This window comes from Lissotriton helveticus, chromosome 3_1 (assembly GCF_964261635.1).
Source record: "Lissotriton helveticus chromosome 3_1, aLisHel1.1, whole genome shotgun sequence".
NCBI lineage: Eukaryota > Metazoa > Chordata > Amphibia > Caudata > Salamandridae > Lissotriton > Lissotriton helveticus.
The window spans coordinates 2,027,278,260-2,027,297,963 of record NC_136061.1 but is presented as its reverse complement, the minus strand read 5'-3'; the positions used below and the strand labels follow the sequence as shown (position 1 = coordinate 2,027,297,963).

Genomic DNA, 19,704 nt, shown 5'->3' with positions numbered 1-19,704 from the left:
GGATGTCTCTCACATTTCCTAGCTGTCTGGAATTCAATATCCTCAGACAACTGGGTACTCAAAATTATCCAATATGGTTACTGCCTGGAGCTTACAGACATTCCCCCAAATATATCTCCAAGAACATATACAATATCACAAGAACATATCACCCTCCTCAGACAGGAGTTACTTTCTCTGTTGGAAAAACATGTTATAGAGCTAAACCCCTTATATTACCAAGGGACCGGGGTATACTCCCTGTACTTCTTAATTCTTAAAAAGGATGGGTCTCATTCAGTTGAACCATTTTCACATGGTCACACTTCAGCAAGTGCTCCCACTACTTCAACAAGGTGACTTTCTATCCACTCTGGATTTAAAGGACACTTATTTCCATATTGTCATACACCCTGCTCACCAGAAATACCTCAGGCTTCTGGTAGAGGATCAGCATTATCAATTCAAGGTCCTCCCATTCGGAGTAACTACCACACCAAGGGTTTTCGCAAAGTGCTTGGCAGTAGTCGCAGCTCATGTAAAAAGACAATAAATTCACGTATTCCCATATCTATAAGACTGGCTCATAAAAGCCGACTTGCAACAAAGCTGCCTCGCCACACTTACAAAACGGTGCAGCTTCTCCACAAACTTGGTTCACCATAACCCTGACCTAGTCTCATCTACAACCATCCAACATACAGAAGTATCTAGGAGCCACAATAAGCACTCAAAAAGCTCTAGTATGGCTCAATCCAGCCAGAATCTGCAACATGCAGACTCTAATCTATCAGTTTCGCCCCAACATTTGTTACCAGCTTGAGTGTTCAAGCAATTACTAGGAATAATGGCGTCTTGCATCCTAATTGTACCTTACACAAGACTTCAAATGCGTCCTCTCCAAGAATGTTTAGCATGTCAATGGAACCAGGCTCAGGGTCACTTATCAGATCTGGTGTTGGTGGACGGCCACACACATTGCTCTCTGCAGTGGTGGAATACACAAAACCTTTCAAAGGGGCGGCCCTTCATCGACCCGGTACCACAGATAGTGCTAACAGCAGACGCATCGCTTACTGGTTGAGGAGCTCATCTCCAGCTGCATTCAATTCAGGGCATATGGAGCATGCAGCAAAAGCAGCTTCACATAAATCATCTAGAGCTGCTAGTGATCTTTCTAGCGTTAAAAGCGTTTCAAGTTCATCTCGTAGGCAAAGCCGTCCTGATCCATTCAGACAACATGACAGCAATGTACAACATACAGAAACACGGTGGGACACACTCTCTCTAGCTATCACAGCTAGCACCATCCATCTGGACATGGACCATACATCACAGAATGTTTCTCCTTGCAGAACACCTTCCAGGAGTAAACAATCAGAGTGCAGATCTGGTTACTCGTCAAAGACAACAGATCCACAAATGGGAACTCCGCCCTCAAGTTCTCCTCCCATTCTTACAAATGTGGGGATTTCCAGACATAGATCTGTTCACCACAAATCTAAACGCAAAATGCCCAAACTTTGCATCCAGACATCCACACCAATTGTCCAAGGGTAATGCACTATGGATGAAGTGGTCAGGGATATTTTGCCTACACTTTTCCACCTCTCCCACTCATTCCCCTAGTGGTTCAGAAGCTCAGACAGGCATCCCTAACATTAGTCCTAGTTGCTCCCACATGGACCAGACAACCCTGGTTCACAAACTCGTTAGAGATCTCAGTAGTTCGTCACCAGTAACTACACCTCACTCACAATCTGCTCTCTCAGAGCCGTGGAGAGATAAGACATCCAGATCCCAGCCATCTAAACCTTGCAATCTGGTACTTAACATCTTGGAGTGTGGCTACCTTATTCTTCCAGATTGCATGAACATTATCAAAGAGGCTAGACATCCTACCACAAGAACATGCTATGCAGCAAAGTGTAAGAGATTTGTGATATACTGTAATACTGATCGAATATATCCTCTGAATAGTTCACTTAAAAAACATCATTTGCTATTTACTACATCTGCAGCGTTCCAATATAGCGTACTCTTCCATACGCTTACATCTTTTTGCAATAGCTACATACCTACAAAACAGACAACATCTGTCTCTTTTTAGAGTGCCTGTCATTAAAGCATTTATGGAGGGACTTAAGAGAATCATTCCTGCAAGGCTTCCATCTGCTCCAATGTGGAATCTCAACATTGTACTCACCAGGCAAATGGGTCCTCCCTTTGAACCATTGCATAGATGAGAAATACAATTTCTTACATGCAAGATGGCTTTCCTCATAGCTATCACATCTTTGAGGAGAGTGGGCGAGCTTCAGGCACTAACTATAGAAGAACCATTCCTACAAATACATCAAAACAAAGTGGTTCTCCCGACTAACCCAACCCAAAATTTCTACTAAAGGTCATTTCTGCCTTTCATATCAACCAATCTGTTGAGTTGCCTGTGTTTTCCCTCAACCAGATTCTGTGGCAGAACGTGTTTTACACACTTTAGATGTGAAAAGAGCAATTCTTTACTATATAGAAAGGACAGAACAGCTATTTGTCGCTTTCGCTTCACCACATAAAGACAATCCAGTATCAAACTCAGGCATTCCGGCAGTGCAAACATCCGGACACAACACCAGATGGCGAGCTAGGCACAGCATGTAACTCTACAGTTCTACATACCAAGAACAGATGCATACTGGGTAAGTAGCATTTTCCTTTTGGGTGGGAAGTAAAGTCTCAACTTACATTGGTACTTCATGGCCTCAGTGGATTCCCCCACTATATGTATTACTTACAGTTTGGTGGAAGCAAGACATCCATCAAAAAAAAAGTTGCAGATGTACTGTCCACCTTATAGTGCATAGAGTTGATGTAGACTGTAAAGCGGGTAGATGGGATATCTGTGGTTTTTTTTAGCGGATTTCGCTACATTTTCTAGAGTCGTAATAACTGCATATGTCCTTATCATGATAAACTACTATATCCTTGCTTTAAAAAAATATTGACATTCTGTAATGTGCAATTGTGTAGGCTGGATACATGTTTTATGTGTAAATCCCGAGCATCGACGAACGAGAAGAGTTTATGGTTGCAGGTAAGCGCTTAACGCATTCTTGCTCGTTTCTCTCATTCCTGCCTAACCTGCATTTCAACAACGGTAACGTTTATATTTCACAGACCGTTTTTGAAGCACAAGGACATTTTATATTCCTCTGCGCCATCAAGGTAATGAAACTTAGTAGCTACGAGCAATTTATCAGGCAAGCCCAGCACTATGCTTTACAGTTTGGGACACGGTATCTTTATCACTTATTATAACCTAAGCAACACACTTCTTCGAGGTTATTTTTGGCAATACGCCCCCGTTCCTTTGACTTGCAATCACACAGTACCCTCCACTTTTTCTTCTCTCTTCTTATTTTGCACATTCAGTCACTATTTTGAGTGCAAATCCTACATTTGATGCAGTAGACTTACTGCATATTGTTGTGTTTTAGATTACTGTGGATTCCATCCATCTTGGGAAGACAGCTTTACCTATGGAATTGATTTCCCCTGACGAAGGGTTCCAATCATGAACCCGAAATGCATTGGGATTTTTGATGATATTATTGTTGCTACGCATTCACATGTTTATGTATAATGCTATCCTTTCATGAATAATTACACATAGTAATATTAGCAATAGTGTTTTGAATATCAAATGATTATTGGCATGCATATAATGCTTGAAATCATGTATTTATATTTTTGTTGAAACTTGTTGATACTAAATCTGATAATTGTATAAAACCTTTTTGCCTTTGAGCATCTGTGTATAGTGTTTAAATTTGGACACACCTAGTTTGTTTTGAGACATTTGTCCACTAGCTGTGCACCCCTCAACTGTGGGTGTTCCCACAGTCCATTGTTGCATTTAAATAAATGGGAAGCCAGGGTCTTTTTCCCATACACGGGGAGTAGCACGCAATTTCTTTACATACCTCTAAAAACGTTTTAACAACTCTGCATAACCCATAATAATAACCCCAAACACAGGTGTGCAACTGCACGATTCTGTTTTGAATTTATGTGTAAATCTGCCATTGCATTTCCAAAGCAAAAATGTAAGTAAAAAAAAGAAACTTGTAACAACTAAGTAAAAAATGGATACAAAATATAAATTATCATGATAATATGATGTATTGGGTCAGGATTTGGGTTAGGTAGATGCCTAGGTTCAAATTTAGATGAAAGGTAAACGGTAACAGTAAAGCCAGACTTAGTGTAAGGATCAGGGTTACGACTAGGTAATGATGAAGATAAAGTGAGTGTTAAAATAAGGTTTGGCTCAGGGTCACATTAGATTAATGTTAGGGTACTTCTCAATCCTCCCAGTTTTCCTTTTTGAGTGCAATAAATGTACTGCAGGCACGTTTGAGGGAGCACTCTTCATTCTACTACAGTAGCCTTCCAGCTAAAACTGGCTTCTTGAGGAGTGATCATAGAGAACAACATTCCCAGATGCCTTACTTGTTTAAGAACTTGTGCTCCTGCTGCAAAATCTAGTTATAGCACTAGAAACATGCCTTTCGTGTTGATTCAAGACAGGTAAGATACTTACAACCCATAGATGGTGCCTGATATTATAGATGCCTATTTTCTATTTTATATTAGGGCATTTCCTTACTTAAAAACACGTCTTGATGACATCTAGGCCAGGCAGCACAATTTTAACTTGGGCCCACAAAATCTTCTGACATGCCGGCTCGTTCCTCTCAGCCCAGACTGAGATAGTACAGGAGCCAGAGATGAGCAACTTTGTCAGAAAAAGACATTCTACCTGTAAAAATGATATTTTCTCCACAATACATGTGCAGAAGCCAAGATTCCTATGGATAGTACAAAGATTGTAAATTGTGCTAATCAGGGAAAATTATTGTTTTATGAAGTCCTCATAGCAAAGTAATTCAGATTCCCATTGGATGCTTTTGTCGCTATATATCCCAGTAATCAGGGCTAATGGCTTCCCTGTGAAGTCCCGTTGAAGCATTCCTAAATGCTGTCCCTCCACAAAAACTAAAAAACATTGTCAACTTAAAGTTGGCAAATTATGTTACATACATTTCGATTGAATAGGAGTGTGGAGCTATTCCAGTCCATAATGATATTCAGGTCCCAAGCTTACTGCTGAAACATTCAATGCATAATTTGTGAAATAATAAGTGCCACTGCCCAAAGATTTCTCAGAAGCTTATGGTTAGCACTGCTAAATGTTGGGTTGCCAAATACCAAGACTTCGTAGTCTTGACTCCACCACCAAATACTCCTTGCCCCTTTATCTCATGTGGATGGATGAGCACATTGCCATGTGATGGTTTTGGGTGTTTGAACAATAACATTATTAGTATAAAGGTTGGATTTAAATAATATGTTATGGAACTGACCAACTAACTCATGGAAGATGTTTACATGATGAAAGACCTGGTCAGAAGTGAAAGCAGATGACATTCCCAAGCAGATACCTGCATGTCCAGTCCTATGGAAAGTATATCAAAACAAAAAAGATCAATGCAGATACTTTCAAGCTTAATCTGAAGAGTGTCCCTATTTTGAAAGAGTCTGTGATCAAGAACTGAAAAGGAGCTTGCAGAAAAGCACTCCCTGTTCCGTGAGTGGTTACACACACTGCCAGGACCTTCCAGTTTCATTGTTGGAATTTATGACATTTGATTGTTATGGATCACGTCAACACTTACCATAACAATGGAACAACCTTTCAACCTAGTGTCTCACAGACTGGGGTGGGATCGTTTTTTCTACTCTACACACAGTTAGTGGCAATATGAGAAAAGTTGGAGTTAGACACATTACTGCTTTCACTATTTCTGATCTTTTCAGTGGCTGTGAGTGAGATTGTCAAACTCTAAGCTCACCTTAGGCTGTGACATAAGGAAAAATAATGGAGTGATAGATAGCTTCTGTACAATATTCCTCGTCCTGATGAGAGCTAGAGATTCTTGTGCCTGGAGGGTTTTTAATATTCCGTGCATTTGTGTTGCTTGGACTGATGCCTTTCAATGGGGATCAGAGGTCTGTACAAGTTTCCTCCCTATCTGCAACAGTGGCTGGGTTCTCCTTACACAGAATTAAGACTAATGTGACTTGTATTGTTTAATGACGCTGAAGGGTTGTGAGTAGGAGGACGGAGTTGACTCCCTTATATCAATTCAATAATCTAGTGTTGTGCCTTCACCCTTAGGGATTGTATCTTTGAGAGCAGTTACTTATTAAAATGTGGTATGCACAAATCCTTCTACCAAAGAACCATCTGAAAGATCCTGCATTATTACCCTGAGAGTTATATATCTTGGTTTCATAGCCACAGTCCCTTCTATTCCTAGATCTTTTTCATAACTTCAAGCATTCTTTACTGAATTCACTTGTTGCATTTGAGAATCTTTGAAACCTGGACCCAGTTTGAAAACTCAAGGATAGCTTAATCTTGATCTATTTCTGAGTTGCTAGTTACACTTTCATGGAAGAAGTTTCTGTGGATGACACCCTTAGCCTCTATCCTCTAATAAAGAAGATACCGGTAACTGGAAGGTTTGTAGAAGAACTCATAATTGAAAGAGCCTCACTTGAGTACAAATTAAATGCTATACTGTACGATTGCTAATCAAAATCCAAGCATGTAACAACATTGTATTAGCAAATTTTGGAAAAGCCAATCGGTCTTGCTTCTTGTTAGGGGAAGTGTTTGGCTATGTTGATTGGTTGTTATCTGTGTTGATCACAACTGTCCTTGAAAAAAAATCCCATCATGAACAAGCTTGATAAAAATCAGGGGGTACAGCAGCAGCTGGGAGACATATCCCTTTGCTCGACAATTTCAGAGTGTGGCTCTTGTCCAATAAGAAGAGTTGTATGAGAAGAAGTTAGATGATGAAGCTTTCTTTTTAAAAAAAGAACAGAAAAATGTAACATATAGATACTGTGGGCTCACAGACAGCATTTCCATTGCATCATTACAAAGTGTGGGCACACCTCTTTAGCTTGCAAACATGAAAGCCATAAATCCAGCAACAGCCTATCATGGTGGAAAAGTAAAACAAATTAATGAGCAAGGGCAATTAGTGAATTGCACTATGTCTTTATGACAGGCTTAGGCATCCAACGAGCATACTCTTCTAAAGTAAAAAGCCATAAATCAGCTATAAAAAAGTTGTAGTGTCAGCACATCAACGAACATACACCAGTTGTCAAACAAATGGACTCCTTTATTCATCACCAAAACCTCTTGGAAACTCAAAATTGACAATACTGCCATCCACAAAATGCCATAGATTTGATTTGCAGTTCATCCAAGTAAAGGCAAACAATGAAAAGTGCATGAAAGCTAATGGCTGAATGGACCTCGTTCGTAGACTACTTTCTTTTGGTACTTCTTATTGTACTTTTTTGAAGGATTTGTTGACACGAGGTCAGGAAATAAAAATAAAAGAGCTGGAAATCAACAAGATGGCATGCACTCGCTATTGATGTCTTCATGCTAACTGGTAAGCAACATGCAGGGTTTTGTACATTTTAAATCTCATTTCTCTAATATAGGAAGACATCTTGCAAATTATAAATTTGGTAATATTTATTGATCATACAAAGGTGAAATGATCTGCTTAAAAGGTTATCTGTCAGTTTGTGTTTTTATAGAATTTATTTCTAACATCATAATTTAAAGCGACATAAGATTTTTGAACCAGGTGAGGATTGTTATTCTGTCACCTAAAGGCACTTTCTGTTCCAATAGGATATAACTTCAAATCTCAAAAAAAGGATAGTTTAATACTCAACCAGAATAAAAAGATGGGTGTTTTCACAGCATGTTGAGATAAATATAGGTCACTTCGATTCAGAGCTAGAGAGCAATTACCCAGACAGTTTTCGCATTGAACACATATATTCTAACTCAGAGAGCAGGAACAAATCCTCTTTGAAACATGCTGTGTCTACATGTTACATATATCACACCAAGCCAGCATTGCTGCGGGGCTAGTGAGACATGGTAGAACATTTCTCCTGGCAACAAAGCCTTTTCATTCAGACATTTCACTCACAGCATATTTGGATTGAGTCACTAGAGTGTTCTGTCAACTAGAGCGTGAAGTTTCAAAAGGAATGTGCAATAAGTGATGACATGTTGGAGGAGTGGACTAGGTTTTACAGTGACACGCTTTGCTAATGTTCTCAACAGGTAAGGGACGCTTCTGAAGGTTTAATTCATAAAAATGAGCAATTGTGTTCCATTCTGCAGAAAGGGGAAGACAATTAAATATTTCCGTAAGAGCTGACAGTGCTATTGTGATTGGCAATAAAGTATTGATGATGGGCCTGTTAATTAAGCAGTACGATAGGAATCCATTTCTCTCTTTTTTGTTCTTGTGCAGGGCAGTGAGTCCCGAACTCAAGTCCTACGCTTTGGGGGTTTTATTCCTGCTTCTCCGTTTGATAGGTATGTGGAATTTCTTTTACATTTAAAATAAAAAAGTATAATAGAGTTTTCAAAAGTACCGTCGAATTAACTGCTTTAGATAAAGGTTTTGTTCCATTTCAAGTTTTATCCTTGTAGTGACGACTTTAAAGCTATCTATAATATCCACTCTAAAAGGCGAACATTATTTATTGGAAATGTGACATTTAGTTTTTACCATTCTTGCCATTTAATTGGCATGAATCCAATTATGGATGCATTAATCTTGGATTTAAATCTGCACGTCCGTAGTCGCTTGAGTGCTTCTTGTGAAATGACATTCACGTCCAAAAAAAGAGAGGCTGGCTTAATGCATTACTGACCTGCCATAACAGCGGGGAACTGCTATCTTTTTAATAGGCTATTAAGATTATCTATGCACAAATTTACTAAATTAATTTTGGCAATTCATGAACAAGGACATTGGAAATTATTTATCCTATTCAATGACAGCTACGTGAAAGTCTGAGGAATATTCGCATTTTAATGGACCTGAAATCACTAATTTGTATAAACAAAATATTTTCCTGTGCATTATGCACTGCATTGAATGTAGAGGTATGCCTCTGGTGCCTTAAAGTGTTTGCAACTTGAGAAGTAAGTTTTCAAATTTATAGCAATACAATGTGTCATAGAAGTCAGTAAAAATCTCCAGGTAGGTTTTTAGGTTTAATCATGAGCCCCCCTTTCAGTCTCATGAGCAAAAAACTGTTGTTGTTTTTACTGCTAAAAGGATTGTTATTCCTAGCCAAGGAGAATGTAGTAAATCATGGTAAGTCATTTCAGGTACTTGGATTCCAAGGCAATTTATTTTAGTATCCATTTGATTGGGTGACTCACCCCATAGGGCGTCTCATATGTCCCCATTACAGTGAGTGTATGAATATGTGCATTTTCAACTGCAACACAGCCCCCAACTCTTGGAATCACTGCAGCAAAAATCTCAAATTGTAGATATCCAATGGGTCTGCAGTTTCAGTTCTGACCATCAGACATGCACAGCTTTACCTAGGGCAGAAATCATGCTGTGTCTGCTATCCAGGAGAGTACTGCATATTTGCATTTCAAATGCTACAGTGATAGTGAGTAGAGTGCAAACAGTTAGCCTAGATATTTGGTTTAAAGACTGCTGGGCTTATTTACATGAAGCTTCTGCTGCCAATGCATCAACATTTTTGATGCTATGGCGGTGCAATCAGTACTCCACATTTACAAGGTGACGTATCTAGGCTGATGCATCACTTTTAGGAGTCCTGTGTCAAAATGCTCCTGCGCCTGAAACGACTGTGTCTCGTAAGTATTAATATGTGCAAGGTAGGTGTTCCATCTATATTTACAATGTAAAACTAATGCAGTGATACTTTTGAGTTTTGGCAAAAGTAACGCATCATTGGCAAGTGGAGCGCAGAGCATGAAATGTATCAAATTCTCTGCGCGTCGGCAACCCAGCCATAGGAAATGATGCATGGGCTCTGGTACATAAAAAAAAGCAACTCAAAATAGTTTGGCAAGCTCAGCTATGCCATGGAGGTGCTAATTTTGCAGCTTAGAGTTGCAAGGGGATGAGCACAACCCACCACCCCTGCCAGCAACGCAAGAGAAGGGAGCACATCTGTCAGCAGCATACTTCTCTAATTAGTTTCAAGGAGGACGAGGTAATCACCTATTATTGGCTTAGGAGGGAGACCTTTGTACAGCTGCTAAACCTGATTGTAGCAAGGCTCCAGCTAAAAACTGTCAGATCTACCAACAACTCTCAACAGTTAAAGCTCATGGCTGCACTACGCATGTTGGCAAGTATAGGCTGAATGACCTAAAATGTGCTGTATGGCCTCATTATTGTGCACTACTGCCCTTTCTCAGTGACCTAGTGCAGTGCAGAAAGGTGCCTTGCTGCACTACAGAGTGGCACTCTAAAATTACCAGGGTCCATGGGTCATTTGCATATAGTGGAAACAATGGCAATCATCGGATAGACTACAATGTGCCACTTTGATATGCACCTATTAATCTACTGCACTGGCTAATACTCTACACTTAAATGTCTTTGCCAATGTCATGTAGATTACCATCATCTGTGGTTTACCATGGACATATGGATGTGTCAGTGTAAGGCATTTCTGCTACGTCACTACCTACCTAGGGAGCATCAACTAGCTAAATATCTGATCCCCAATCTGTCACTTCACACATGTAGTATGAGCACATACCATAGAGTGGTCAGGAACATCTCCAAATGGCCTTAACAGAAAGCTACTGGATCAACATGACAGTCAGGATGTAGAAGTGTATAATGTATCAGTCTCTGCTCACCATTTGCTATTACATAGAATAATGGAAGAGACATGTATAAACCTATGACCACCTGTCTGAGTAACACATAATGTGAAAATAAGTACGAAATGTGCATGACAATTTCACTACACAAATCATACAAGGACTTGAATGTATCTGGAACAGTGATCAAAACCATTTACACTTGTCCTTTCTTTTCACACTCAGCTGATCAAGGTTATGGGCTTCAGCTGTGGGTAATGACCCCACATGCACACACTCAGACTGAACCAGAGAAGGCCTACAACCAGACACTCAGCAAGACACTCAATATTGTCGAGCAAACCTTTGGCCTGCTCAAGGCCTGGTTCCATTGTCTTGACATCTCTAGGGGGAGGTAACTCTACTCACCCCCACTGGTGTTCAGATCACTTGTTTGTACCATTCTGCACAATACATGTGTGCGGACTAATGTGCCCTGGAAAGGGGACTAGCCACAGTGACTGGAAATCATAGTCGCACACACATTGTGAACAGTGGCTTTACAAAGGCCCCTGCCGTGCTAGAGACCCTGAGCTCCAGGGGCCCGCCTCAGCACAGTACCCTCACCTAAGAGCTCCTGAGTGAGTACGGTGGGGGGCCCTATCATGTATTTTGTAGGAGGAGGCCCCCCTCAAGTTTCGCTACATCACTGAATGACATGTTCTGGGATGCAACAAGGGACATGTAGTGAAGGTTCAACGTGAGAATAAATGTTTGAAACCATTACTTGTCTTTGCGTTTATGTCAACGTTCTCATGTCATCAGCAAAACATATGTAAAAAAAAGGCAGAAAAAATTGACAAACAAGAGGTGTTACATATGCCAACCAGGCGAAAGACCCCCCCCCCCACTCCCCAAACTAAGGTTTTTTAAATGCTAATTCCTAACTATAACATGTCTGAAACCTATAGTTTTTTCGGTTAATTTCAAAGGTTTTTTAAATGCTAATTCCTAACTATAACACGTCTGAAACCTATGGTTTTGTCAGTGAATATATATATATATATATATAAAACGTTTGTATTCAGTTTGGTAAACTCACCTTTAGTTTTCAGAATTTCTATATTATTTAACACAGAAGATAGAAAAGTACTGCAAATTGTGCTTGTGTAGAAGTGCGTGAAAGTTGCATGAAAGTTGCCTTATTAAAGAGCATTGGAACAAATGGTTCCACTACAGAGAATGTCGACAACTTAATAAATGACAACTGAGCGACTAATTATGACAGATCAGATATGGCCACAATCACGAAGATAAGTTTATTGTTGGAGAAAGAGCTCTTAGCTGAAACTCACTCCCAACACAGTAACAGAGATGACTACTGCACAGCACAAAGATGTGGGAAAGAGGAGAAGGTTGCTTAGTCGGGCATAGACTTAAAGGCATGAAGTGACTGCACAGCCTGGCTACATGCAAGGGCATATCCTACTTTCCACACTGTCAATCTCCATAATAGTTGGCCTTGAAGTAAAAACAGAGCCACACAATGTAGTTTGTTAAGACGAATTGTACATTCCAAAAGCAAAATGAGGCAAAAAAATGCACTGGTTGGGATTTTGAGACCGTCATTATGAATGGCAAGTTAATTTAATTGGGCCCGGAATCAAGAGTTACGGTGTTCATCAGTATTATTATGTCTGCAGAAACATCTCACACCTGATTCGCTCTGAGATTACAGTTCTTCAAAACAGCTAGAAACCCCGGGGAATGACCAAACTCACCAGATCCTGCATTACCGTACACTTGGTAATTCCACATTTGTCAGTGGAACCCCAGGGTTCTCCTTGGAACACCTGCTAACTCCACACTCTTGGTTTTAGTAGGACCCTCTGTGATGTTAATCTGAAGGGAAGAATACAGGCTTACTAACAAGATTTCAATAGTTTTTAGTGATATGGTATAAATTAAGTTGTGTGGAAATGCTTTGCTAGAGTGATTTAAGGGATACGTGGTCAGCATCCGAGAGCATTGGAATATGTGAATGTGTGATATTGAAATATGGGGCTATCAAATGGCCACAAAACCAGTGAATCTGGATAAAGGAAAGAAGAATATAAAAATGAAGGTGGAGTAGAAGGAAATTCATACATTTTCACATTGTAACAGTATGCAGAGACTGCGTACCGATTGCCTCTTAGTATTGTGCAAGATGGCACTTAATGGATGCTGAGTGTGGCTCAGTATAATTAGCCTCAACTTATGTAGGCTAACCGTTGGAATAGTATGCTTAATGGGCCACAGGTCATTCAAAGGATAGAGGCTTACATCAGATAAAGTTATTTTATTGGATATAGATGTGCCCACAAAAAGATGGGAGGTAATGGCAACTGTGGTTCCAAATTAAGGACAGATTCTTCTTATTGGTAGCCCTGGACCACTGGAGGTAGACTGGGACCATGTGATAAGAAAAGACATCACAAAAAAAAGCTACATTGCTAAATACCTTTTACTGTTTGACACCTTATGAGTCACAACTGGATAATTACGATGGGGCCCCATGCACTTTGTAAAATCAGACCGTTTTAAGATAATGGCCTGTCTGCGCTGGATGTGTTTTGTTATCACTATGATGGCAACAAGCAAAAAAGTACCATCATGCATTGTTCTAATTGACAGCATTGAGCTAATGTGACATCATCAGAGCCTGACAAGAATGCCTCAAACATTGGAAAAGGCTGTAAATCGCCACAAACTGACAAAACCATAATCTTATATTGACTTTCTATTTACAACCTGCATAGTGAATAGAACTGAGTCAAATCAGCCACCATAAATGGGAACTTTTGACAGGCTGCAATTGACGACTAGGCCCTCACATAATCCAAGCCAGTTGACATCAATGCTCATACATTTCACAGCTGACCTGTGCTGCTTGTAGGTGCCCTTGATCATGATTTTACACAGGTTATGGGGTGTTCATGTAGATTTGGTCCATGATTCAAATGGAGATAAATATGGTGTGCTGTCTTTTCTGAGACAGAGCCTTGAAATAGGAGGAAAGGAAGCGTCTAACAACATGCTGGTGTTAGCACCTATAGGATTGTCCAAATGGTACTTATGACTAAACACCCCACTTACAGATCTCAACATTTGAAAATTCAGATCTACTTGACAGGGTAGATGGACCTTTTCCACCATGGTTCGAATGAAGCTGCAACAAAACACAAGTCATGCATATCATCAACTGCTAGATCCTTGATATTCAGTAAATGATGTTATGGTATTTATACATATAGAGCGCACGGTTACCCAGGTGTGTCCTGGCGCTAAGTACTAATTACCTGGAGGGGCTGATAACGTGCTACTGAGAAAAGAGCCATGTCTTCAAGCCCTTACGGAAAGAAAAAAGGTCCGGGGCATTTCTAAGCTGAAAAGGGAGCTCGTTCCAAGCTCTAGATGCGCAAAGAATAAAGCTTCTACCTCCCCAATTGTTTTTTTGGAAGGAGGCAACTTGCACTTGTTTAACATCAGTTGATCGTAGCATCCTGCCTGAAACATACCATTGGAGTTTACGTCTGAGAAACTCAGGACCTGTTCCATTAACGGCCTTAAAAAACAATACACAAAGCCTTAAAGCGTGTTCTTAGCTTTACTGGGAGCCAGTGCAGTTTTTTCAATCCTTCGGTGTTCCAGAAAGCATTTGAGCTGCTGCGTTCTGGACCAATTGAAGCCTGTTCAAATGTGAGGTTGAATAAGTTTTCAACATTAGTATGGTTTTGGCATCTTTTTTCAAATGAGTCCAGTTTACAGAAATATTGTGTAAAAGGTTGTTTAGAGACAGCATAAATCAATACAGAGTGTTCCATAAAGAAAATTGTCACCATCTGGCTATGAACCCTAATCTACTGTATGCATAGAAACCCATGAAGAGTTCCTTTTCGGAAAAGAGCAAGATTTTGGAGCATAGTTAAAGACTAGAACTTCCCATAAAGAGTTGTTCTAGAAAGTTAGCCAAGTTCCACTCAGCTGCAGTGTCAACTGTCAGATTATCAATGATAGATGAATGATTTTTTAAGTAGCACCGACAAGAGAAAATCTGAATAAATGTAAGAATAAATTGACTTTAGCAATAGCTTTGGGTAACAATAGGCAAGGATGCAATAGAGTGACTCTCTCTTAGCAGAGTCCAAGTTAGTCTCAGAAGTCAGTATGCGGGTATCTCCTTCTAACTTACTTGGAAAACTCATTAGTATAAAATACCACAATAATTTAACAAAACTAAGAAGGTGTTCGAATCTCTCATCCAATAGAAACCGCTCACCCGATGGTGTTGTCAACATCCTCTGCTTCTCCTCCCAGTTCCCACTGTAAACCTTCACGCAGGTACATAGTAAAACACTGTTGCAAGTGTTAGAAACATGGAGAAAAGTTCTCATGAGAACCTTCTTACCTAAGCCAAAGGCTGTGTTCAATTTCTATTGGGAATACAAAGGCTAGTAGATGTGCTAAATGAATATATCAATGATTTTCTAGTTAAGCATACATAAAGTATATCTAAATTACTAGTCATTCTAACAGTCTATTCATTATGAATTCACAGCAAGGTTCATTGTTATATGTATTGATCTAATATGGCATGATGAAGCTAAGGAAATATAATCTTCAAGTCAGCACATTCTGTAGCAAGATACTGGTGCTAGGCAAAATTTCCTAAAGTCAAAAGAAAAGGCTTAGGCCTAAGTTAAAGGTGCACATTTAAGAAAGATAGCCTAGTACATATATTGTTTCTTCACATTATTTTCATATACCTTTAAGCGAGTACATTTTCCCTATGTGTTATTTTGTATTTAAGAACATTCTTTTACCAAAATTGAAATGCATTCAAAAGTAATTATTTTATGCTCTTAAAGCAAGCACATTTTTCCTATGTGTTATTTTCCTATCTGAAAACATTCTTCAGCGATTTAAACACATTCTAAAGTGCAATTCTAATATGGTCTGCAAGTCGACATGTTTTTTTAATTCATTCCTTACACTGGTTACATGGGGGTCGATTATGATAGCGGTGAATCCGCATCCTCCGGGCCGGTGGAAGCCCCCGCCGGCCCAAAGGATACGGATTCACCGCCGCGGTCCTTGAAAACACCCACCGCCAGATTATGATGGCGGTTGGCAGCCGCAGCCGGTAGTAGGTGTAACTGCAGGGCGGTGACGTGGGGAGGGGCAGGGTGGGGGGTAGTAATGTATGGATTACGGACTTTAACAGGTCAGTAAACATATAAATAAATAAAACAAATTTCGTTGTGTGCACTGCATCACCAAATGTGATGCAGTGCGCGCAACGAAATTCTTGCGGAGACATGCTTTTCCTCGGCGGATATTCCGCCGTGGAAAAGCATGTGGACCTTTGCTTCTGGGGGCCCCTTGCGGGCCCCCAGGGTGTTGGGGGGTGGGGAGTGCACATGGGGGGTACCTCTGGTACCCCCATGCATGTGCATGCACGAAGCGGCAGGCACCGCGCGGTGCCTGCCACTTTGTGCATGCACATGCAAAGCATGCATTTTTAACTTTGCAGCGGGTGCTGCTTTAAGCAGCAACCGCCGCAATGTTAAATATACAGGATGTGACCGCCAGGGTGGCGGTCACATCCTAATTCCTATGGAGGGAACGCCGCTGCCCCTGCGGACGGTCCCTCCACCTCGGGGGTGGCGGACGGACGCAGGTCCGTCCGCCATCCTAATCGACACCTTAGTTGGCACAGGAAAGCTCTAATGTTTCTTGGATGATGCCAGAGGCTCTTTCTAAGCTGCATGGCACTCTAGGATGCCCACTAGTAAAGAACTAAAGGCAAAAGGAAGATGCATAGGGAAAATCTCGCAGACAGCCTAATAGGAATCTTATGTAAGAATGGGATCAGCCATATGTAAAGACAATGTGTATTTCATGTGTTTAATAAACTTGTCCAAGACTTTACGCAGACCTTGGTAAGTGCTAAATAAATAAATTAATTGTTTTGTGTATTCTTAATCATTTCTCCTCTATATTATATGCTAAATGACTTCATGGGTAATAGCTGATGGATCGGTATATGACAGGGTAAACATATGAATGTTCCATTTAACTTTTTGGGGGATATTAAGAACAACGTGATGGAGGCGGAATTTGATTTTCATAAGTGGCTAAGAGTGGCCTTGCCACTGTGTTGCAAGGGAATGGAAGTTGAGGTGGGCTTTCACCAGTAGCCCACAGAAGATCTGCTGATGTATCACATGTCTGCTGTCACACTTTCTTGTCCAATGCTGCAGACATCAATGATCAGCCTCCTTTGCTTGTCAATGCTTATCATATAATACGTAGATTTCTATTTAAAAAGGATGATCCAAAATTTGAATGAGTCTTCCAACAAACAGCGACTGAAGGAGGCCAACTAATGAATATTTCCAAATGTGCTCATCCAAAATAAGATTGAGACTTTCAAAAATAAATGGTTGAAGGAGCCAAATCTCTTTTCTTTGAATATTTTTTTATAAATATTTATTTTTCACAGAAGCACTGACAAGATGTACATGGCATTCGTACTCTAAACCTAAAATGTATGGGTTAATCTTGAAAACAGATCTATTTCTTTCCTCCAAACCTGTTTTAGAAAGCCCAAAAGAGGGTGAATTTAACAAAGTAAACCTCTCAGTGGCAATTTTAAAACAACATACAGCGTTTCTTCCATTTTGTAGTTTTTCTTGAAAAAACATAGGCCCTCATTAGGATGGCGGGCGAACTTTGCCCGCCCGCCATCCTCACGGTACTTGGGACCACCTGCCATAAGGGTGCGCTATTAGGATGCGCCATTAGGATGCGCCCGCCACATGCATTTTTAACATTAAGGCAGGCGGTGCTCTAAGCACCGCCCGCCACAATGCTAAAAATGCATGTATGCATTTGCATACACAAAGCGGCAGGTACCGCTAGGTGCCTGCCGCATCGTGTATGCAAATGCTGTGCACCCCCCACCTCGCCTTCACTTCGGGGGCCAGCAGGGGGGCCCGAAGCGAAGACCACCTGCCTTTCCGTGGCGGCATTGCCCCCACGGAAAGGCATCTATTTCAGCCCATCCAAATATGGCTGGCAGTGTCTGATAGACACCGCCACCATATCACACCTTTTCCGCCCCAGTCGCAAGGCGACCGGGGCGGAAAAGCGGCAGACGGTCTTTTCGTCCGCCGCGGTCCCCCTCCGTCATGGTAATGTGGCAGGGGGGAAATGGGTGGCGGGCGGAACAGGATGTCGGGCGGATCACCACCGCCCGCATGGCGGTGGCGATCCGCCTGACATCCTAATGGGCCCCTTAGTTTTTAAAAATCTTTTGGGTGTTTTCTCACTGTACACAAGTTTAATTTGCAAACCTGATTATCTTTTCATGTGAAGGGGAAAAGGACGCACATTTGGTCTGAATATAGTTTGTTGAAAAAAAGGTATGAGGGCTTAAAGCGTGAACTGTCCAACATGGCTCACCACTGAGGATGAAGTAAACTTAGGGACTCATTTACAAGCCCCATGCGCCACCAGAAAGTCCCTTTTAATGATGCCCCAGCGGCGCACACTGCAGCGTCATATCTGCAGTGGCCTCTCATGGCTTCTTAGATAAGGTGTGAGGCAACGCATTTGAAGTTGCTGCATTACCTCACAATTTGATAGGGAGGCGTGCCAAGGGCATTACGGTGGGTGTTTCATAACATCCATGGCATTTGACACATTCCCAGAGTTAAAAAATGCTGTAAACCTGGGAATGTGTCAAAATCCTGCGCCACCCCAGGGGTGGCATAATGGTTGTTTTTGTGAAAGGAAGTTATGCCTTGCTGCACAAAAGCAACTTGATTTCAATGCAAGCACCCTTGCACATGGTGCAAGTGGACCTGTGTTGGCGCTAGTCGGCCATTTGTGCACCAGTGCAGTAAAAGAGGACAGGAATGCGTCATATCTCATAGATACAGCACATTCCTCCCCTTTTCTTTTGATGTAGGGCAGTGCATCAGGAAGGCTTGCAGTGCTGCAATACGCCAAAAATAAGTAAATGAGGCTCTTGGAGTTTAATCAATTTACCAACCAACTACAGAAGACGTATCTGAGACAGTATCCATTGACCATTCTGTTGCAAGCTAGAAAGAATTGGGCATTCAAATATCACCCAGACCTGGGTGTGGATAATAATAAATTGAGCCAGAAAAAATGGTTCAGAAAATCAAAATGGGCCACTTCCCATACAAAAAATGTCTTGCAAAATAAACATTACTTATGGTGTCCCACATGGCTCTGCACTATAACCATTACTTTTCAAAATTTTTATGTAGCCTCCCTTGCCAACCTCAATTACAAATGCATGTCGATGGTGATGAACACCACCTGCAAGCAGGCAATGTCTTGGACACGCTAATAGACAAATGTGACACATTTCTACTACTAAAGGAAATAGAGATGTCTCCAACTAAAGAGACTGACTACCGGAATTCTCATAACTGTATTCATGAAAATCCATATGGCAGACTGTCAGTCAAGTGAAAAGAAGACTTAGGAAATATGTCAACTTTAACCCCAAATTGCAAAAAGGAAATATCAGGGTTTGGCTTCATACAAATCTCTGATTTAAGCACTTAATTTTAACTGTTGCCAAAACAGCAACCATTAACTGATGAAGAAGCCATCTTCACCTGCATCTGAAACACCTCAACTCACCAGTGACTGGCGTTATCAAGACACAACTATCCTAGGATAGAAATATGGGGTTCCTAAGAAAGAGACCCAAAAACCCTAAAGACCACAGAATCATACAGCCAGGCTCTGCCAGAACCTAAAGAAATAATAATTACATATCAGTCTTGCACTAAAAGACCGTCATTGGATACCATTTGCGCAAAGACTAAAGTTTAACCACCTGTGTTCACACTAACAAAACTGAAATCAGCAAAACG

At 40.9% G+C, this 19,704-nt stretch overlaps 1 protein-coding gene across 2 annotated transcripts in view; it reads left to right on the top strand.

Annotated features, from left to right (window-relative positions):
• The window catches only part of SLCO3A1 (solute carrier organic anion transporter family member 3A1), a 745,165-nt gene that overhangs the window by 669,765 nt on the left and 55,696 nt on the right, over positions 1-19,704 (top strand). For both annotated transcript variants that reach the window (XM_078683157.1, XM_078683156.1), the window contains one exon: positions 8,403-8,467. In XM_078683157.1, the coding sequence (XP_078539283.1) occupies positions 8,403-8,467 (65 nt within the window). The remainder of the gene's footprint in view (positions 1-8,402; positions 8,468-19,704) is intronic.